The 22,865-nt window shown below is 42.7% G+C and overlaps 1 protein-coding gene across 3 annotated transcripts in view; it reads right to left on the minus strand.

Moving 5' to 3' along the window:
* The window catches only part of LOC128823166 (tubulin-specific chaperone cofactor E-like protein), a 96,877-nt gene that overhangs the window by 71,271 nt on the left and 2,741 nt on the right, over positions 1–22,865 (minus strand). For all 3 annotated transcript variants that reach the window (XM_054005289.1, XM_054005287.1, XM_054005286.1), the window contains exons 2-8: positions 22,173–22,284; positions 17,341–17,490; positions 14,087–14,226; positions 11,579–11,760; positions 9,626–9,882; positions 4,561–4,687; positions 2,110–2,226 (exon numbers count right to left, since the gene is read on the minus strand). In XM_054005289.1, coding sequence (XP_053861264.1) covers positions 2,110–2,226; positions 4,561–4,687; positions 9,626–9,882; positions 11,579–11,760; positions 14,087–14,226; positions 17,341–17,490; positions 22,173–22,176 — 977 coding nt within the window. In that variant the 5' untranslated portion in view covers positions 22,177–22,284. The remainder of the gene's footprint in view (positions 1–2,109; positions 2,227–4,560; positions 4,688–9,625; positions 9,883–11,578; positions 11,761–14,086; positions 14,227–17,340; positions 17,491–22,172; positions 22,285–22,865) is intronic.

Genomic DNA, 22,865 nt, shown 5'->3' on the forward strand with positions numbered 1-22,865 from the left:
CATTAGAAATCCGCCGACAAGAGGTGTCACTCAAGAAGCAGGCCTTAGTTTTAAACACAAGCCACTGAAGGATGGAAAGTTATGCTATACATTTCACTCCTTTTCCAATTCATGCAACATGTAGGCTGCGAATACTTACAATGCAACCAGGCTGATTTAAAGAGACAGAATACTATTTTCTTTATAGATAATAGGATACACCTCTCTAGCCAAGAGAGTCATTTCTGTTTGCAAGCTTTTCACGTACAGACATGTCCAGCTCAGCTGTTTTTGGCAGAATTGCCAGGATCCCTGTATGAGCAATGCTGACTGCATCCCTGCCAATTAATCAGCTACACTTGCTATTGATCTAACTAGGAACAGACTTTAAAGATAAGTTTGAGAGCAGATGCCAGACTTGGAGAGGTAGGGGTGTGTGTGTGTGTGTGATAGTGGTAAGAAAATTCACTTCAGAAACAAGGGACACCAGGTGTGTGTGGGGGAGGGGATAGGGGGTACAATGGTCCAGGAAGTGAAACCTGAACTCAGCATTGGAGACACCTCAGCCATCCGTAGCATGGTCTGAAAAGGGGCACAAGCTCTCTGGAGTGGAAAAACAGCCTTTAAGGCTGCACAAGTCTCTCAGAGAAGCTGTGGGGATGAAGGCATTCAGACAAAGAGCCCATTGATCAGGAAGATGGATGCAATGGTCTTTAAAGGCCAGGAGCTGGAGGACACACACATTTCTTTCATCTTCCCGTTAGTTTTACACAGATAGTGTAGAGAGATAGCAAGTTGCTCTGTAAAGCTTTCACCCTAAATCTAAATCCTCTTGACAGGAGTTAGATGATTATTACTATTTCAGACTGTGACAGCATCCAGAGGACCCAATTAGAATCAGTTCCACTGTGCTAGGTGCGCACAAACACGTAGGAAGACACAATCCCTACCGCAAAGCTTACAATCTTCATAGAAGCTTAATGTGTAATTGAGTCTAAACCCAATTCTCCTTCTCTCAGTAATTTATCATTTAATTATATACGGGCACCCATCACTGTAGTATTTAAGCAGAGATCCCTTTCACTGAAGTCATTCAGAGGCTGCATGCAAGAAACTGTTTAGTTCTTTTAGTACCATCTCCTGCCCCTCCCAAATCACCCTTGGGGTCATTTGTGAATCGAGCCTTCTGACGTAGTGATTGCATAGGTAGGTTAACACTGCAGAGCTATTTTGAGGCAGTTTTGCCTCATAGTTAAGTAAGGGACTGACTGTCCTGACGCCTGGATTCTGTTCTCAGCTCTGCAACCGACTCCCTGGGTGACCCATTGTGTCACTTGAGTTCTCTGTACCTCGGTTTACTCATCTACTTCCTTACCTCAGGAAAGGGGTTTGTGAGGCTTCAGTTTGTAAAATGCACTGGGTCTCTGGATACAATGCTAAATAAATGCAAAGTACTAGGCGCAGTGACTTGATGCTTGATCGAGCCTTCCTCATTCCATTAAGAAGCAGTAATCACATGTACGTACCAAAGGCTACTGACCGCATAGCTGCTATCAAAGTTCATTTGTTTACTGAAATCATCAGATAACAGAGCATATTGTTTTTGGCAAAAACCCCACACAAACTTGTGATCAGAGTTTTGAGAAGAGGAAAAGCTTTTATCCCTATGTACATTCTACCCACCAGATGGCACGAGGATTAGCCATTTTGTTTTGGCACCAGAAAGAAGTATTAGTATGGGCTTCAAGAGACTCCAGGAGGCAGGGGGATTAGTGAGATGGCAGTGGGGGTTGCCTAGGAGAGGCAATGAGGATCATGGACAGAACAGTCTAACAGCTCTTGGAAGGGACAGCTTAAGGCTGGATCTGACACACTAGTGAATCAGTAAGCTATCAGACACACCCCATGTAGGAGTGTGGGGGAGATGATCAATGAATATGGACCGAGGGAGGAAAGGATGGTAGGAGGGCAAGGAATTTTTTGGTGTTACAAGGCCCAGCCCTGATTTCCAGTGTCATTTCTCAGTTGTAAGACACACTTTCAGGTGAACACTTTCAAACTGTCTAATGAACATCATTTTCCTTTCCTATGCACTGCGCTTTCTCTGAATTCCAGCTCTGAAGTTCGTACCTGAATGGGACTTCCTCTGGTGGGAAGTCCAGGTAATACCGAATGAAGAATCGCTCAGAGTCCTCTCGCTCCCCATCGGTAATGACACTCCCATTAAGCTTGATGATAGAGGGCAATCTGCATGAATACACCGAAGAACACTATTAATGAGGATACGAAAATCTAGCTGTGATGATCAGCAAGACTCCAGAGCCAACAGCAGAATGCGATTTTATCCTCAGGGCCACATAGCTTCGATCCCAAGACCTCGCTCTCAAAGTACTATGCAGTGTCTCGGGCACCAATTAGAATTATGCATTATTTGATTACATTTTTATTTCTGTGCATATATAATAAATATTTAGCACTTCTCTAGTGCCTGCCCATCAGAGGATTTCAAATCACCTTACAAACATTCGTTACTTACCGCAAAGATAAGTACGTTCTTACTATACCCATTGTACTGATGGTTAAACTGAGGCATGGAGAACTGAAGTGGCTTACCCAAGCACCATGACTCAGCGGCAGAGCCAGGAATCAAAGTAGCAGCCGTGTTAGTCTGTATCCGCAAAAAGAACAGGAGTACTTGTGGCACCTTAGAGACTAACCAATTTATTACAGCATAAGCTTTCGTGGGCTACAGCCCACTTCTTCAGATGCATAGCGTGGAAGTACGCATACCAACTGTAAGAGGCCAATCGAGATGAGCTATCAGTAGCAGCAGAAGAAAAAACTTTAGCTCATCTCAATTGATTGGCCTCTTACAATTGGTATGCGTACTTCCACCTTTTCATGTTCTCTGTCTGTATAAATATCTTCTGTCTGTATGTTCCACTCTATGCATCCGATGAAGTGGGCTGTAGCCCATGAAAGCTTATGCTGAAATAAATTTGTTAGTCTCTAAGGTACCACAAGTACTCCTGTTCTTAGAGCCAGGAATGCAATCCAGGAGTCCTGACTCCCAGGATTAAGCATTAGATTTTCAAAAGTGACTAATGATTTTTGGGTGGCTCACTTGAGACACATGAAAGCAGCCTACCAACCACCCTTTGAAAATAGGGCCCCTTTAAGGCATCTCAAATTGGTCCCCCAAAAGTGTAAGTTACTTCTCAAAATTTAAGCCATTGCCTCCTACATCCTATGGAGAAACAGTTCCTTCAATTAAGGTTCATTTTGTGGTCTAATCAGGATATACATTTCCTTTCAATAAAATAATACAGTATATTAATATGGGTCAGTGTATTGCAGGTATTAATTCGAGCTGATCAACACTTTTGTGGAAACTTTTTTTTTTTAAATAATTTTTGCAAAAAAGTTTTATTTTGCTCAAAAATGTTCCATACAATTAAAAAAAAAATCAGTTATTGGAAATAAAATAAATAAATAAATGAAATCACAATTTTCTATTTCCCTTTCCCACCTTTTTCCCCAGTGCGGGGAAGATGAGGAGGTGATTGTCGAAAAACAAAAAATTCCAAAAAATAAAAACCAAACAAAATGAAAACTTTGTTTCCTCCAAAATATTCCATGGATATTTACATAGGGTTTTCCTACCAGCTCTATCAGGTACACAGGAATACGTACTATTCTACAGTACGTAATTGCTTTATAGTGTGTAGTATAGCATAGCATATATAATTATTGCACTTAGCTCACTCACACCAAAAGGGGTAGCTACACATTTTAATCCTTTAGGGCACACCCAACCAAGAATCTTACCCAGCTTCCTGAACAGCTACATATCCCACCCACTGGAAACGAGGGACCCCAGAAGGCATAATCCCAGGTCTCATGACCTTGATGCTACCCTTTTATCACATACTAAATGTTCCATTTGAAACACAAGAGATTGGAAATGTGGAAACATTCTCAAAGCAATATTGATTGTACAAATAGAAAAGCAATCCAACAAGTATTTCCCCAATGTCTAACTTGGAAATAGCCAGTGATGCTGATTCTGTACCCATTGAAACAAGTATTTAGAATTTCTAATGGACAAATACGACTATATTATTCAGAGGTTTAAGATCATCCTAAATAGCCCAATTGTTTTGAGGGCCTGCTTCAAGGCCCATTTTAAAGTCAATAGTCTTTGGACCAATACCCATAGTGCCTGACAGACTAATGTCTATGACGGGAGCCTTCTGTTTAGACTGTTTCCACTTCCATGTTCCCTTCTAGTTCTGCAGAAGTTCCAAGTCCTTCTGCAGCTAACATTATATAAGAACGGCCATACTGGGTAAAACCAAAGGTCCATCTAGCCCAGGATCCTGTCCTCCGACAGTGGCCAATGCCAGGTGCCCCAGAGGGAATGAGCAGAACATGTAATCATCAAGTGCATCCATACCACATGAATCTGCAGTGCCCCTAACACACACTTCATCTCATTTCCCACCCCCCAGAAGTTGATCATCTCAGATCATGTGATTGTGCAGTATGTTTTACTGAGCAGAGCAAACTTAAACACCAGACCTGGCTATTAACAGCTTCCTCCGCTCTTCGGTGGTGTAGGACTGCAGAAGAGGGATTCCTAGCAATCTCACTTCCTCGAGCTTGGGGAAAGAGTTTAGTTTGTCAATGTCTTCCCAGCAATGCAGACCTGCTTTAAGAAATGAGTTGTTTAAACACACAGGGGATATACAATATATCAAAGAATACCAGATATAGCCAAAGGGCACACAAGACAGGTGTAGCCAATTCTTCATTTTATCATCCATTTATCGTTGCGTTATTTAGCATACGAGTTGACCATAATACTATTTCGTGGATCTCAACACAGGAGAACGACAATCTAAGTATGTTTGACAAGTCAGTGCATTTCTGGTGAAATGCTAGAGACTGAATTCCCTTATTCATGCACATGAAGGAGCAGCATTAGCTCACCCATGCTGTCCTATCAGTCTGGAGGGACAATCTCTGAGAGGGGAGTTCAATCTCCATGGCCTATTCAGTCCTTGGCATCTCTGCTGAATGACAATTAGCATAACTTGTTATGGCTGTTTTGATAAAAAGGACTCTGGTTAGTACTGCTGAAGCCAGACTTGTGTCACTTCAGGGACCACCAAGCAGCCATCAAATGGTAATTTTCAGGGACTACCAAGCTAGGTCTGGATTTGAACTCGTGACCTGCAGGTATCCTATTCCCATGAGCCATCCAGCCTTTTAATGAAAATATTTTCACCCAATTCCAGCTTTCTGCAGATCTGTACTGGTTTCTGAGAATTGAAGCAAAGTTGTGAGGAAAGCTGGGGATCAGGTGACAATCTATTTGATTGTGTGTTCAAGATTAACTCCGATGCTTATCTTTGCTTCCTTTTGCTGTGGCAGAAGATAGATGCTTACATAGGATACTTCTTACATGCACGGTCTAGCCGTTAAGTCTAATGTACCAAGTATTACACGCTTCTACTAGAAATGGGTAGATATAATAATATCCACTATAATAGATAAAAGGAAATCAGCATCTCTAAAAAATTAAAGGTCTGATTTAAGCAAACCCAAGTCACGTAATCAAGTAAAGGTCAGACACTTCTGATGTTCCAGGGACTGCAGCGGTCTCAGAAGGTAAGTGATCATTCAGACCAGAATTGCAATTCCTGTGTGTAGCAGGGCATACTGTAGAGAGATATTTGTCCCCTTCTTCCATGTCAAGTGTAATATCCCGTGCAAGTCAACTTGCGATTAAAATACATTCCCTGGGTAATGAACTCAGCCAGGCATGCTTACCACACGCACTGGGATATAAGTAACATCTTGTGATACTGGCTCAAAACCCTTCCCGCTTCTACCTGTGGATCACTCAGCTGGTGGGGATAGTAGAGAATGACTGATAGGCGACTAGGTCATATTCATCCTCTAATTAAACTATTGCCAAGAACCTGGCCTTTGCAGGTCAAAATGCTACTGTGCCTGGGAGAAAACTAACAGAGGCAATTGAATTTGAAAAGGGAACAGCTTATTTATACTGCTGGAGGTGTCCACTCTGAGAAGAAAACCTGGTTGAACTCCCATCATCCCACACTGAGATGTTCCATCACAACTCCTGTGAAAACTAATCACCTTCAAATCACTGGAGATCTCTGCTAAACCACAGTAGTCAGCAAGACAAGAAGCAGGTTTAAGCAGGACCAAGTTCTTCAATATTTAATATGCAAAAGCCTCAGTAATATCAACTGACAACAGCTGTTGCAGGGGCAGGAACAGCAGGTATTAGACTGGGACAAGCAGAAACAAGGCTTAACAAAATGACTTAATGTAGGCAGAGGAATGAGTAATAAACCCAGAAGTGTATGGTCTAATGCTTTAATTCACTTACATTAGGGTGTGAATAAGACCACATCACTATCAACTATTCATCCTCCAGAAAATTGAAAGATATGGGATCTTGCAGCAGTGGCCATAATTGTTATTTCACCAGTGAACCATGGTGACATTCTTTCCAACAGCAATCTCAATTCAACTAACAAATTACCCAAGCTATCCAAAATACAGTGGCGCATTTCATCTATTTGACACCTTTTCACTCCATGTCATGCCTTTATTTAGATAGTTACTTTGGCAAGTCCAGCCGCTGTGGAGAGGATTTAAAATCATCAGTTTTCAAGAACTTTCCATACCCCAAGATCCCCCCAACATGTGTGATTTAATTCACGGTTATGTCCTCATTGGACTTCCTGTTCAACTGGGGGCTCCTCAGATCATCCATGTGCTGCGTAGTATCCAACGGGGTTGAACGCTTGGTTCCACCCGAGCAAAACTGCCTCCCACAGGATGGTCCTCTCAATGACTCAGCATTTTTCAAGTCTGATTTAAAAGGTTTATTTTCCTGTAGTTAGCTGCAGTTTTACTAAATGGTGTACAACGCTTGGTGCTTACATTGTATAGCATGTTGATACATGGGAAAGGGGTTTTATTAATACTTTAATCCAGGGGTGGCTAACCTGTGGCTCCGGGGCCACATGCGGCTCTTCAGAAGTTAATACGCGGCTCCTTGTACAGGCACCGACTCCAGGGCTGGAGTTACAGGTGCCAACTTTCCGATGTGCCGGGGAGTGCTCGCTGCTCAACCCCTGGCTCTGCCCCCACTCCACCGCTTCCCGTCCTCTCCCCTGAGCCTGCCATGCCCTCACTCTTCCCCCCCCAGAGCCTTCTGCACGCCACGAAACAGCTGATCGGGAGGTGCAGGGAGGGAGGGGAAGGCGCTGATTAGCGGGACTGCTGGTGGGCGGGAGCTGATGGGGGGCTGCTGACGTATTACTGTGGCTCTTTGGCAATCTACTTTGGTAAATTCTGGCTCCTTCTCCGGCTCAGGCTGGCCACCCCTACTTTAATCCCTCTATGGCTCTGTATAATAAAAACTACAATAATGCATTAGGTGAATCTATACTAGAGTCTGTGTATTGACTCTTATAAGTTAGGGAGAGGAAAAGGGCCCATCACTGCTGGTAATTATCAGGCAGCCAAACTGGAACAAAAACTCTCCAGGAAATTCATGGCAGAGTTCTTGAGAATGAGAGGATCAAACAAACACTAGGAAAACAGCTGTAATTGAACAGATTTTTTTTACACAGCACTTTATTCCTAGGTTTTCCAAATTCAGCTAATGAAGCATGCACATCTGGGAGATGGAAGTCGAATGTCACTTAGCACCTGTGATCTGTCCCATAGCTACCTCTCATTGGGGCTTGGAGGTACAAAGTGTGTTCACTGCTATGCCAGTTGATTCTCCAGCCTCAGCTTTCGGATGAGCAAAGTCTCTGGGGTTTATTTGTAGGGAGGTCTCAGCCAAAGCTTCTGGAGCAGCCTCTTCCATACCTACAGTTAAAAGAATCTAACATCTAAACACAGGTGATGGGTTTTGCTCTACTTGATCCCCTGCGTGTGCTCCAGTAATGCACATACAAACGTGTGCGCCTGTAAGTGGACGCTGGGTCCAGAGGTTGATTAAACTGTAACCTACCCTCCGAATGCAAACTGGCTCCTCAGTCACTGACATTCCAAACTACTCTTACTTATTCTTCCTGAAAACATGGTGGCTGGAGAGCACAGAATGCCTGCCAGCCTTTGGAGTACACAGCAAAACTGTATGTTTCATTATGGCTAGCAGTGGTTTGTCCTCATCAGGATGGTAGCTCAACTGTTGTGAATCTTGTGCACCTGGGTTTGAATGACAGCAACAGGTCGACACTTTAGTCTGAACCATTGTTTAGAGAACAAGAAAGTGCCAGAAGTGGCAGGAGAAGCTAAAAGAAACAGAAAAGGGTAGGTAGAGGTCTTGTTTATCATCTTCTCCTCACATGTTTCTCAAGTTATCAGAGTGGCATCTGTTTGTGTGTTCTCAGATCAGAACCATTAGGAAAATGGGGCTTCGATGTTATTCCTACATCTTAAATCAGGGTCACATGTAGTGAGGAATTCATCGTGATGCCCATCCATCAGTCTTTGTCAAGTTGATGCACAACACACTCAGCTATTTAAACTGCAAAAGTTGCATCCTCTTGACAAAAAATACTGCAGGAAGCTCTTTTGTATGCTCCACCACATTCCCACTTTTGAGATCAAATTCCTCTCTGGACGATGATGAAATCATCTAAGGTCCATCTTCACTGACCGGACGACAGCGTTTAAAACCCCTTCTCAAACAGTTATGGCTAGAGATGGGCCATGACCCAAACTAGGGATGTAAAAGGTTAACTGGTAAGAATTAGTCTCACCAGTTAACTGACTTAACCGTTCAGCGCCAGCCATAACTGCTGGTGTTGTGCAGCCCCGCTGGAGCTGCCCTAGCCCCAGCCAATGAACCGTTTAAACACATTTTTAATTGTTTAAAAGTTAACTTTTTAAATGGTATTTACTTACCTAACGCAAACCAAGGAAAGAAAAGCGACTTACAGTAACCATGGCTGTTCAAGATGCTTTGTCCAGGTGGATCCCATTCCTGATGTGTGCACTGGGAGCGGGATCCACATTTTGGAAAAGTTTAGATCCAGATCTAACTTCCACAGCTTGGACATCTCTCTTGTTATAGAGTAATGGGGTTCTAACGTGGTTTGGGTGTAGAGGGAATATGACTTGTGTTAGACCTTTCTCTAGCCCAGTTAGTGACCTACCACACTAGCCAGACAGCTTTTATTACAGTCCTGCTTGGGTTGCACTTCTGAATAACTTTCAAACTTCGTTTAAAAGCTGGGGTAGACAAGACTGAAAATGACTGTAGCCTCTGGCACTAGTATACGCTACCCAGGAATCTAACAAGGATATTCTACTGTACAAGCTTGTGCTTTCTCCACCTTCTCTGATCTGCTTAACACACAAGTAGCCAGCAGGAAGCAATACTGATTGCAGACTGCTCATTCCTAGCAAAGATGTAGGATGTCACTAGCAAAATAACATTCTTCTCCCCACCCTGTTAAAGCACAGGTTTCAATTTGCACCAAAATGAGAATATTCCTCCTCCCTTCTGCCAAAGCAAAGGTTTAGATCAGGCATTATCATTTACACAAGGAATATAAAGAACATGCTGCTTTCAGTACCTCACCTGATCTGTGCAAGCTGACGGATCGCAGGTTAGGGAACAGCCTTGCCAAAGAATCATTTGATTCTTCAATGGTTGTCAGGTGATTGTTGGCCAGGACAAGCGTGTCCAGCGATGGAAACATAATTCCGAGCTTTCGAATTTCAGTCCAGTCTTGAAGATTATTGTCAGTTATGTGGAGTAATTTGAGAGACTGACAGCAAACTGGAGAACAAGACACTGTTTCATAGTCGTTAAGGCACAGGAAGAGCTCCTCCAAGCTGCACACAGAAAGAAATATGCTCTTACTTGAAGGCTTCTTGTTAAATTGTAAACGGTCTTACCTAGAGGCTCCTGTACACACAGTTTTCAAGAATTACTTAAACATGAAAGGCCCCAGCACTCTCTGAAACCTCAGTGTAGATAGGACTTCCTACACCATCTTTCAGCTAGATGACTGTCAAAGCGCTTCAAACTATATTTTGTATATTTTCAGTCAGGCCTCCACTTGCACAAATCTGCACGCTCACAAATGGTGTCTATGTACTTCACTGGTGCCAGTACCCACTAAAAGTTCTGACAACTCCTTGGAATAGTTTCACAAGTAACCTTTAAATAGTTAAAACATGCACAAAAAGACATTTTCAGAGTTTATACCCAACAAAATCCATTGGCCAAGGCCAACTAATAGGTGTTGCAGGTGAAAACACCACTAGCTAAAGGGCTTGAACAAGCATGCTGGTTTTTAGCAATGTTTGCACCTTGCACCAATTTGGGCGTGGATGGGCTCATCACTGCACAAGTGGAGGCTGAAAACCCATTCACGTATTTATGGATGTTCCTGTCACCAAAGTCATGGAGGTTGTACGAGAGATTTAAAATGAACACCACGAACATTAAAGATTATTACCACACTATAAACCCCAGCTCCTGGCCAAAAGTCATTTACCACTCATGTGACCACTTTTAAGGTGAAAGGTAGTGTGCATTTGTCAGATGACAGCGATGCTACCTAACTGCTTTAAATAAGGCATGACAAAAATTAATAATAATGGTGAATCCTTTTAACTGGGAAAAGACTCTGATAAGCAGCCTCGCATCCCAAAAAAGAGGCCAACAAAAAAGAAACAGACTGAAGATATTTAAAATGAAATATTGTACTGAATAAAGTGGGAATAAAAATAATGCTCAGTGGGTTTTTTTATTTTAATATTTAGCACCTTTCTGTATTAAGACTGGAACTTAGAATTTCACATCTGATTAAATCTTTCTCAGACTACATTGGCAATGGCCGAACATGTCTCTATTAAACAGAATTTATGCTACCATTGTCCCATTTAAGCAGCAATCATTACTATTAGCTATCAGTAGGATAAATTGGTTCCCTGGGAACAGAGTGGCTGTCTCAATTAAGGGTGTACTGGCTAAGCAGAATACTGTAATAATAGATTTCTTTACAAATTTGCAAGAGGAGGAATCTGGTATCCAATTGAAATGGCAAAGGCATTTCAGGGAGGCAGAATGCCACTGCCAAGGTGGAAACTGGACAGGACCCTGAGATTAACACATGAAAAGTGTGATGAGATCTTTAATGACAACTGACCAGGACCTCAGATTTATGTCCCATCCAAAAGCCATTAGCACGGTGCATTGCCATTCATTCAGTCGTAGCTCAGTGGAAAAGAGAGTGTCACATGCTGAATCATGAAGGCCATAATCCATTAATTCATGCTAGTATTTAGATGTATTCAATGTGTGTATGCACCTATGCAAAGCTCTAGGCAAGTTCAGATCTAGAAATGCAATAAAACATTCAGTTGGCCCAATGGCAAGAGTTAAACCCTTCCAAGTCCCAAAGAAACTAAATCCCCTTCCTCTGCTCAGCCCACTCACCCACACCCAGCAGCCTTTCCTGTTATGAGCTTTGTCTGCATGCAGCGGGCACTCCTCCTTTCACACCATGCGCCTCATGCTTACTCTGGTAATTCCTGCAGTATTGTATGGACTGTTTCCCAGGAAGCTTTGCTGTTGTTTAGCACCAGTTTGCGAACACCAGCGAAAGATCCAGCACATGTTCTCTCTAAAACTGACAAATTCAGAGGGTTGGAACTCAGGTTTAGAAACTCCAAGTGAGGAACATTTGACACAATTTTACTGACCTAGTGGGGGAGAAAAAAAAAAAAAAAAAAAGAGAAAGAAGCATATCAGGAGGTAATCAGACCTCATTCAATAATATTCCATTTTGTAGAAAGGAATCCTCCAGCAGGACTGTGAGCCAAAGAAATTATATGGATTAAAAAAAATATATAAGGCTTTTAGATAGCTATCTGTAATTCATACTCAAACTATTCACTGATCTCAACTGATTGGCTAATTGCACATTCACCTCAACAGTTCATTTAATTACACTCTGAAGGCAGCTTGATAAGGGAAAGCAGATCCCTTGGGAGAGATCAGAAAGTCCACCTGAATACCAGCCTAAGAAATAACAAGTCACAGAAGCCAGCATCTTAGAAGGCTGGTGGACCCTTCTCTAGGCAGAGAGAAGCAAGAGCATGTCCCTCGAGTGTCTGATTGTTACACAGACCAGTTGCTCAGTTTTTCCACTGTTCCCCACTAGGAAGAGACCACACAATTTTGCCTAAAATAAAAGGCTGATAGAATTTCATTGTACATGCGCAATGGATTCCTTATTAGATTCCATTAGTCTATGAAAGCACCAGCTTTCTTACGCACGTGGTGCTGGAGTTGAAAGGTTATGAATTCAATCCAAACATACATGTAACAGTGCTTGGGGCTAGCTATTCTATTGGCATGTATCAGGTGCGTATGTGCGTAGCTTGGAGTTGGGGTGAAGGATTAGAAAAAGGGGACAGCCAGGATATATGTATCAAGGATGCAGAATAGATTAAGGGGCACGTGATTGGGTGTGAAGAAGCGGGTGATGCAAATGACTTGGGCGAACTGTAGCAGAGAAGCAGGCTGTATAAATGGGAAGACACGGGTATAGGGAGCACCATCTGGGGGTGGTAGTGGTGAATGGATGTACCTGCCTTTCAACTGATTAAGGCCGCTAGAACGTGTTTCACAACTAAAATGAGCACAACCATAAATAAGCACTAAATCAGACCAGATGGATAGAAACTAAGTTACCAACTGGTGGACTTTCAGAGGACAACATAAAAATGAGCTGCTGGTGCTCTCACTCCTGTTCCTAGTGACCACGTGCCACCACCACAAGATCATCATCATCACAGCTAGCACAAATGGACTCTTAAGTTGGCAGTCGCCATAGAATCTGAACAAGCCCCTTGGAAACGGAACTCCTATCCTAACCCACAGGAAGGGCCCCTCCAGGTAAGTGCTGAGCAGAAAGCAGCATGGGAAAGTTTATGCTGTCCCTGGCCTAGCAGATCTGTTCTGTGATCAGAAGACTTACATCAATACTAGATCCACTTCTTGTTTAGTGATTAGTAAATAATTTAAAAATTTTTAAAAATAAGGTTAGGCCACAGTTCATCTTTTTTCATGTCAATTTCCAGTAATTAACAGTGGGATAAAAGCAGAGCATGAGCAGGGGAAGACACAAGACAGTTTAATGTACTCTAATTATTCTACTACTACTACTATATTGCATTTATATAGTGCATTTCATCCAAGCACCTCAAAGCCCTTTACCAGCATTAATTAATTAAACTTCACAAGTCGCCTGTGAGGTAGACGAGCATTATTAATCCTGTTTTGAAGAGGAGACATCTGAAGCACAGAGAGGATTTCTAACTTTCCCAAATCATACAGAATCAGTGGCAGAACTGGGAATAGGACTCAGGAGTCTCAGCTGCCAGTCCTCTGCTCAAACTCTTTTGATTGCACTCCTTCTGTTAATGATCTATATTGCTCATTAACCTCTTGGTGCATGGAATGATCATTCCAATGCTTTGCACTGAAGGAAAGTATATTTTTCACCTGCAAGATGAGTTCAGAAATTACTAAGGAAAGTGAGTTAAATGTCTGAGGATTGGTCTATGCTATTAAGTCAGGTTGATTTAACTACATCACTCAGGACTACGGAAAAACGTCATGCCCTGTGGGATGTAATTATGCTGACCTAAGCCCCAGCATATACACCACTAGGCCGATGGAAGAATTTTTCTGTTAACCTAGCTACTGCCTCTCAGAGAGGTGGATTTACTATATCGACAGAAGAACCCCTCCTATTGCTGTAGTATGCGTCTACACTACTGCTGTGCCGCTGTAGCGTTTTCAACGTAGACATACCCTGAATGTAGCATAGCGATCAAGTTTATTGACTTTGACAGCTACAGAGCAATAAACATGATCTTCAAATGTGAACTACAACACTCTAAAATGGACACATTTAACTACTTTGAAATGACTGAGAAGATCTCAGATCTAGCACTATAAATACAGTGATAGCAGCAGTTATTGCTGCTATTTAGCAAGGCACAGGCGTAATCGCTTTACCTCATGCCAGCTGTCAAGTTTGTTGTCAGAGAGATCCAGCTCAGACACATGAGCACAGAAGGCAGCAATTTCATTCTCCTCCCCTGCGCAGGTTATTCCACAGCTGTTCAACACCAACACACTTGGAAGGTTGAGGCGATCTGAAATGGGGGAGGAACAAGATGCCTTCCCGTCAGCCTCATATTTTCCCAGCTATAGAAGATCATCCCTTAGTCTCATCAAAGAACACACACAAGTATGAAATCCAGCAAAAGGAAGGGATTAGTCAATCATTTAGTCGTATAATGATTTACATTTGCCAAGCAAGTCAGATTAAAATCAAACATTTTAAAACAGATAACTAAATGTGCAGTCATTTCACTATTTATGCTGTTTGCATTTTCTCTCACTTATCTCAATGAAAACACAGTGGTCAGTTCCATTTTAGTTTATAGTCAGTTTCTAATCAATTTTACTTTTAGCACAAGGCTGCAAAATGTCAGTGGCAAATATGGCAAAAGAAGGTTTCCTTAAAAACTGCCTCCACTGAATTTTTTACAAAAAAAAAAAAAAAAAAATCAATAATATTGCTCTTAGGTTTTGTAAAAGCCTGGTTGTTGTATAACACTACAAAATTAAACCTGGGCTTAAATTTGACCTGAGAGAGTCCTTTTGCTTAATAGAACTTCACTGTGATGCAGCTATTATGCCTATTTTATCAACAGACATAAAAAAAGTTCACAGCCTCATTTTCTTAGGTGATGAGTACCCAAACGTCCTATTGCAGTTAATTGTAATTGTAGGTTCCTAGCACTTCAGAAAAATTAGGCCAGGAGTGACTTGCCCTAAGACACAAAGGTCAGAAGCAGAGCCAGAAATAGAAACTGACTTCCAGTTCTGTGTTGTGACTACTACATTATGCTGCCTCTCCTGGTGGAATTTCCACTGCCAAGAATTCTCTCCAAAAATGTTTGGTTTATAATAATAAGCTATTTCAACAGGGAAATTCAGCATGTGGATGAAATGTACCATATCTTACAAGTGTCAAACGCAATGTACTTTTTTTCTTACCCATCTGATAAAGCACTTTGAGATCTACTGATCATACGCACAAAATAAGAGATTACCTTCATAAAAATCTCTTTCCCCTACCCCCTTCTCCCTCCTGGTATTTGACAGTTATTGGACAAGAGAAGAACAAGAGAAGAAGAGAAGAGTAGGGGATTATTGGAAGGCAATTTGAAGTTACCTAGCTCATTGATGGGAAGTTATATTAAATTATACTGCTGTAATTATGGTATTATTTGTAATTTATTGTTAAGTTATGTCAGGGGTGCCTAGAACATATGGACAGGGACCCTCTTGTTAGCTTCTGTAGCTATCTATAATATAAATAAAAGAAGGCACACTGAAAATTAGGTGATTCTCTACTGAGGTTAACTTTGAGTGACATATGGTACATTCTGTCCTTGACTGAATGCTCTCACTTTTGTTCTCTTCTGTCAAATCCACTTATTGTCATTTTCGCCCAGTGAATTTCCTCGTTTTTCCCCCCTTTGGGGCTGCTTATGATACAAACCAACCTGATGGGAATTTAAACTATAGTCTCAACTAGAGATAGGCAAGAGGCTGACAAATAAGCGGTGGCTCTGGTTTGCTAAATCCCAAACCATAAGTTGTTTGAATAAAAAGTGAACCAAATGCAAATCTCTCAGAGTGTGGGGAAAGATTAGATAAAAGGTGACAAAGTTGACCCAGTTCTAGCTCAAGACTTTGGATATAGGGATTTTTATCTTATGGATCCTGGGAGGTGTGTGTAGGTAGGGGTGTGTGTGTGTGTGTGGGGGGGGTAACAGAATGCCTATACCAGAGGACATGCATCTCTGGATCGGCCCCAAGGCAGTTGGGATATTGGGCAAGGAAAAAGGGGCATTTCTTTAGGGTGTTGGTGCAATGTCTCTTAGTAGACCTAGTGTTTGCATCCAACAGGCATCCCAAAATAAACAGGAAAGCAACCTCACATGGCATAAAAGACTGAAGTCATTGTGATCCTGCTTGACCAAGGGCCCAAACCTGTGATGTGCTAAACCCCCTTAACTGCTATAGGCTTCAAATCAGCGCTGAAGGCACTCGGCATGTTACTGGATTAGGCCCAGAAAATACATAACAGCTGTGCTGGGTGGAATCCAGAGTAATTTAAAATGTTTAAGACACCTGTGCCAAATACACATTGCTGCAGCCACTGAAGAATGACTGAAATGGGGACAAGCTGGGCAGAGTTTTCCTCCCTGGATCTCAGCGCTGTACAGGGCTTTACTTTATTGGCAGGAGAACCTTGGGCCACGATTCTTTCCAACTGGCAGTAGAGTGGGGTGGGGAGAGTCCAACTCATTTTTCAGCAACTATCCCCCTGCCAGTAATTAGGAGCTTTAATTAACCTCTGGGCAATTGAAATGAGCAGGAATTCGCATTTCACAGATGAGGAAATGGAGGTGAAGTAATATTCCCAAAGCCAGAGAGGGTGGGCAGGGCTGGGACTACATCTCAAGAGTTCTTGGCTCCCAGGTTCATGCCTAGAAACCTGCCCCAGCACCTTTGATCCAATCCTGGTGGCCTGTTCAATTTCAAGTTGCTGCTGTGGACAATGCCAGGCCAGCAGCGTGTGTCTATACGGTGCCCCGATCCTACCCAGGGACTATGGGCCCTACTGCAGTATACAACACTTGACCAGAGCTCAAAGACCCGAGAAGCGATACAATAGTGATACAAGCCATACAGCAACACAAGTGTGATTATTTGGTTTGGTAATTCAGTAGGATTTTTCCTCCTGGGTGAGTAAAAGCTTGGTTCTCAACCAGGAGTCTGGGGCGCCCTGGGGGGGGCCGCAAGCAGGTTTCTGGGGGGGGGTCCGCCAAGCATGGCCAGCGTTAGACTCGCTAGAGCTCAGGGCAGGAAGCTGAAGCCCTGCCACGCGGGACTGCAGCCCGGGGCACCGAGCCCCTGGCACTGAAGACAAAGCCCGAGCAACTTAGCTTTGTGACGCCCCCTTTGGTGTGGGGCCCCAAGCAACTGCCCTGCTTGCTTCTCCCTAATGCTGGCCCTGGCTTTTATATACAGAAAACCAGTTGTCATGGTACAGCTGGGCCGGGGAGTTTTTATAGCATGTGGTATGGGGGGGGAGGTTCAGAAAGAAAAAGGTCGAGAACCCCTGAGCTATGGGATGAAATGATCCTGCCCTCAAGCCCCTGTATGCACAGATCCAGTAGGAACCCTACCTTTCATAGGTGATCCCTGTGGCGTTGCTGGGACATGCACCCCCATTCCAGGACCTCGACGATATGGGAAGTTCTCGGGGCTGTATTTCTCACAAAGAACTTGCATGAAACTCCTTCCGCTGGGCTGGTCCATGTTCCCTTCTTGGAATTCTACAGTTAACGCAGAAAACAACAGATAATATACACAATCCACTGCTAATCAGCTCATCTCCAGAAGGCAGCAGTGAATCTTATGCTACACTTCCTTAAGTAACGGACAATTTTTTAAAAAGCTAAGGACAGCTTGGCTGTAAACAGAGTATACCACCATATATTTTACTGTTCCAAGCACAAGCACCCTGAAATACTATCAGACACTTCCTCAAGACAGGGACCCACAGCAGAAAAGGGCTGCTAACTGATCTTATCAGTAACCGTGAACACTTCCTAGATTCCCTGGATCAACAGGTTTGAATCCTGACAGAGTCAACTCAGACCTTCATCGCTTCAAAGGGAATAACACCGACTTCCATGAAGTTTACTGTGCAGGGATGTTTTAAACAAGACCATAAAAATTAAAATCCTGCCTGCTCTGTATGGACTTTTACGATCCCATGGAACTTAATTTAAAGCTCTGTCTCGGGTCATTGGCTAAAATCCCCAACCCCAAAGTTATGCAGCATGCTGTCTGCCTGGCTGACATGCTCCACCCCAGAAGTGGCTGCATTTCAGTGATGCCACATACATATAGTTCTTAAAATGCATTGGGACATGTCAGAATGAATGGCGCTATGTAAATATTATAATCATTAGTCCGCATAAGATAGTTATTACACACCCAGAGAAACAACGCATAGCTATTATTTAAGCCCACAAAACACAGTAGTTAGAATTCCAAAGAGATTAATACAAGCATGCCCATGACAAAACATAGCTCTTTTCCCCCCACAAGGATTGCAGAGTACTTCACAAACATTAATGAATCCTCATAATGCTCTTGTAAGGCAGGTAAGTTTTATCTCCATTTTACAGATGGGGAAGCTAAGGCAGAGAGGTGTGTGACTTGCTCACAGTCACAGGACTCTGGCATAGCTTAGACCAGAACCATAGGGTACAGGCTCTAACTCAAACTATTTATTTTAGGTATGCCTAGGGCACCCATCATCATAGACAACAGTGCCTCATTCACAGTAAGTTTTAGCGTGAAAAAGAACATCAGCCTTTTTTAGCTGACTATTTCCAAAGGTGTTAAACTGAGACTGCTACCCAGGCATGGAGAAAGGATGGAAAGATACAGGCTTTCGATTAGGATGTTAAGACTGTGCTATGAATCAATAGCACAAACACATGAAGAAATTGCTCGGCCAGCCATTAAAAAAAAAATCTCGCTAGTTCAATTTTGCAACTCCCTAATGTATATCGAAGATGCATGTCACTTGAATATTTATGCACCACATGAAGAAAGGTAACATGGAAATTACAAAGCAGAGGCTCTTTATATGCCAAATCAAAGGGCTTTGTGTATTGTGGTTTGCTGACCTTTACAGAATAGTATCAAATGTCGGCTGGCAGTTGAACAGTGCCTAGATACTATGGTGACTGGCATTCTACAAGTACCCCAGATAGAAGTTAGCTCATCTGTCCTAATTTCTTACCCAGGGCTCTGAACATTTCATAATATTTATGATAAAAAGAAATTGTGTTTCATTAAGTGAAGGGAACTGCACAGCACATGGGCTCAATACAGCCGCCGCATCCTAAAATGTAGCCTGCAAGGCATCTTGGATGAGGAGAAATCCAGAAAGACTAGTGATTTTAACAGCCCAGGGCACAGGTCTACAGTGACTTAGCGCTTTGAAGATGTTGAACAATACAGAAGTGCTAAGGATTATTTTCCTCTCTGAAGTCTCTGAGGACATCCTGTTTGTTTCAGGACTTTGTCTTTTTAAAAGAAACACTGCCATCTCATCCTTTCAAAGCGTCTGCAAATGCTTCTCGTAACTGCATGCAGGGTGAGGAAAAAGCTGAGCAACGGCAAGTTTTCATCATGGCTAAACTTAACCAAAAACCAAGTAGCCAGCTGTTGTGATTGCTAAACAAGGCAAATCCAACAAAGAATACGGCACTGCCTAAAGTCAACTTGATGAACCACGTCAAGACACTGGTCTAGCATTTAGAGCACTGGACTGGAACTCAGGAGATCTGGGTTCTATTCCTGGCTCTGCCTCTCGAAGAACTTGGGCAAGTCACGTCACCTTCCCGTGCCTCAGTTTCCCTAATTGTAAAAAATGGAGAAATGATACTGAGCTCCATTTTAAAGCAATTTGAGATCTATTAATGAAAAACAATAAGGACTAGGAATTATTATGATGTTTTCAGGACCCGGGCTATAAAGTTCCCCCCAAAAAGAAATCCTATCATACAAAAGCTGCCTAAAATTATTCTCCTAAATTCCCTGAAATGCCGTCGAACAAGCATAAATGAGTTCAAAATTGGGCCACTGGTGTCTGAGTTTTCCAAGTAAGGTATAAATAATTAACTATTTTCTATTACCGACAGAAAGGTCAACTCAGGCTTGTACATCTCTCTTCATCAATCTGGCAGCTCCAAGAATCTGCCTTCCCTCTACCTAACCAGAAGACTGTGTCTATGTCCCATCCCCACTGCAATTAACTCTTCCTTAGATCCACTATAGGTGGAGATGAATGGAAGATTATGAAAGGAAAAGGAAAACATCTGCTCCATAGATTTCCCCTCTGCTGTGAATGATCTGCTTGGAGACCATGACTTTGCTTTTCCTTGGATGATTAATCTCTGGTCACAAATTGTTAGAGTACCTCTATCAGAAAGGAATTAAATATCAAACAGTGAGACGACCCAAACCTACCACCACCATTCTATACAAGATAAGTTATGCTCGGTAGGGATTCAGAAGCTTTGTGCTACAGAAGCATAGAACTGGAAGGGACCTCGAGAGGTCATCTAGTCCAGTCTCCTGCACTCAAGGTAGGACTAAGTATTATCTAGACCGTCCCTAACAGGCGTATGTCTAATCTGCTCTTAAAAATCGCCAATGATGGAGATTCCACCACTTCCCTAGGCAATTTATTCCAGTGCTTAACAACTCTGACAGTTAGGAAGTTTTTCCTAATGTCCAACCTAAACCACCCTTGCTGCAATTTAAGCCCATTGCTTCTTGTCCTATCCTCAGAGGTTAAGAACAATTTTTCTCCCTCCTCTTTGTAACAACCTTTTATGTACTTGAAAACTGTTGTATCCCCTCTCAGTCTTCTCTTCTCCAGACTAAACAACCCAATTTTTTCAATCTTCCCTCATAGGCCATGTTTTCTAGACCTTTAATCATTTTTGTTGCTCTTCTCTGGACTTTCCCCAATTTGTTCACATCTTTCCTGAAATGTGGTACCCAGAATTGGACACAATACTCCAGTTGAGGCCTAATCAGCGCGGAGCAGAGCGGAAGAATTACTTCTCGTGTCTTGCTTACAATACTCCTACTAATACAAAAAAAGCAAACATCATTCTGGGATGTAACAGCATTACACTGTTGACTCATATTTAGCTTATGATCCACTATGACCCCCAGATACCTTTACGCAGTACTTCCTTCCTAGGCAGTCATTTCCCATTTTCTATGTGTGCAACTGATTGTTCCTTCCTAAGTGGAGTACTTTGCATTTGTCCTTATTGAATTTCATCCTACCTACTTCAGACCATTTCTCCAGTTTGTCCAGATCATTTTGAAATTTAACCCTATCTTCCAAATCATTTGCAACCCCTCACAGCTTGGTATCATCCGCAAACTTTATAAGTGTACTCTCTATGCTGGGGTGGGCAAACTTTTTGGCCTGAGGGCCACATCGTGGTTCCAAAACTGTATGGAGGGCTGGGTAGGGAAGGCTGTGTCTCCGCAAACAGCCTGGCCCCGCCCCCTCCCATCCCTGACTGCTCCCCTCTGAACCTCTGACCCATCCAACCCCCCCACTCCTTGTCCCCTGACCGCCCCCTCCCGGAACCTCCTGCCCCTAACCGCCCCCCGTGGGGCACACCCCCATCCATCCTCCCCACCCCCGCTCCCTGTCCCCTGACTGCCCCAACCCCTATCCACACCCCTGCTCCCTGACAGGGGTGGGGCTGGGAGCTAGCCTCCTTGGCCAGGAGCTCAAGGGCCAGACAGGATGGTCCCACGGGCTGTGGCCCGCGGGCCGTAGTTTGCCTACCTCTGCTCTATGCCATTATCTAAACCATCGATGAAGATATTGAACAGAACCGGACCCAGAACTGAGCCCTGCAGGACCCCACTCGTTATGCCTTTCCAGCAGGACTATGAACCACTGATAACTACTCTCTGGGAATGATTTTCGTACATAGTACAACACAACATATAATGGGAATAAAAGTATCTTTTGCTGAAATTCCATTTGTGGGGACATTAAAGCCCCCATGGCATTTGTGTAAGAGTTTGCCACTTTGTCCCCCTCCACTTTTTCTTTTTAAGTACTCTCGCCACATGAGGCTGATCACTCATTTGGCGCACACTCCTTCCCCCGCGGCAGCTTCATCTGAGTGGTACAATGTGTAGTGCTTGTGAATGGCAACACTCAAGGAAGGGTCCCTCTCTCTCAAAAAATACATTTCATGTTGAAATGCACAATATGCTGCAGGGATGATACATGCTAACAATCAAGGCTTTGGGCTGAAATGCCCTGATCTTAACATACACTTGTAGCTCAGTCACTCAGAAGAGACAGAAATTTGCTTCCAAACATGCATTCAGACCTTCTGTGTTGGACCTTTTAAAATTCTAAGTTTTTAAACAAAAGAAATTCACTCACCCATAAAGCGCTCTCTCCTTTACTTTGCTTTTTAGTCAACTCCACCGCTGTTCATGCACTGAGCTAACATCGATTGGTAAATTCCACATGAGAAAGTCACCTCAATACAACACTGGAAAAGAAAACATCAGAAATATTTCACACACGTTTCATACTGAATTTTTTGCTTAGTAAACCAATTTTGTCTCCAGAGGACAGCAAGCTTAGGGTCTGACTAACTTTCCCAATTCAAAATGCATCTTTCCCAATTCCAATCGATTCCATTTCTGAACGGTTAACACTAGTCATAATCATTCTAGATGCATTTTCCAAAGCCGCACCACTGTTCTACCATGCAAGTATGCATCAATATGGCAAAATAGTCAGGGTTAATAATAAAGGGTTCACAGAAAATGCAAGGACAACATATGGTCTTTTCAAAGCATGTCTCACACATACAATGGCATGACATGATAATTTGCACTGTGAGCATTTTTACACAGCTGATTAAAAGAACGTCTAGTTTTAGATCCAAAATTCAGATTTTTTTTTTAAGTGTTAATGTGGAAATAACTACAAAACCTACTCTGAAAAGGTACCCATGATATTTTTAAAATGTCAATGAAAAGTGTTTTTCTGGATTTAAACCTTCCTCTAAAGCAGAGATCGGCAACCTTTCAGAAGTAGTGTGCTGAGACTTCATTTATTCACTCT

This window comes from Malaclemys terrapin, chromosome 15 (genome assembly GCF_027887155.1).
Source record: "Malaclemys terrapin pileata isolate rMalTer1 chromosome 15, rMalTer1.hap1, whole genome shotgun sequence".
In the NCBI taxonomy this organism is placed as follows: Eukaryota; Metazoa; Chordata; order Testudines; family Emydidae; genus Malaclemys; species Malaclemys terrapin.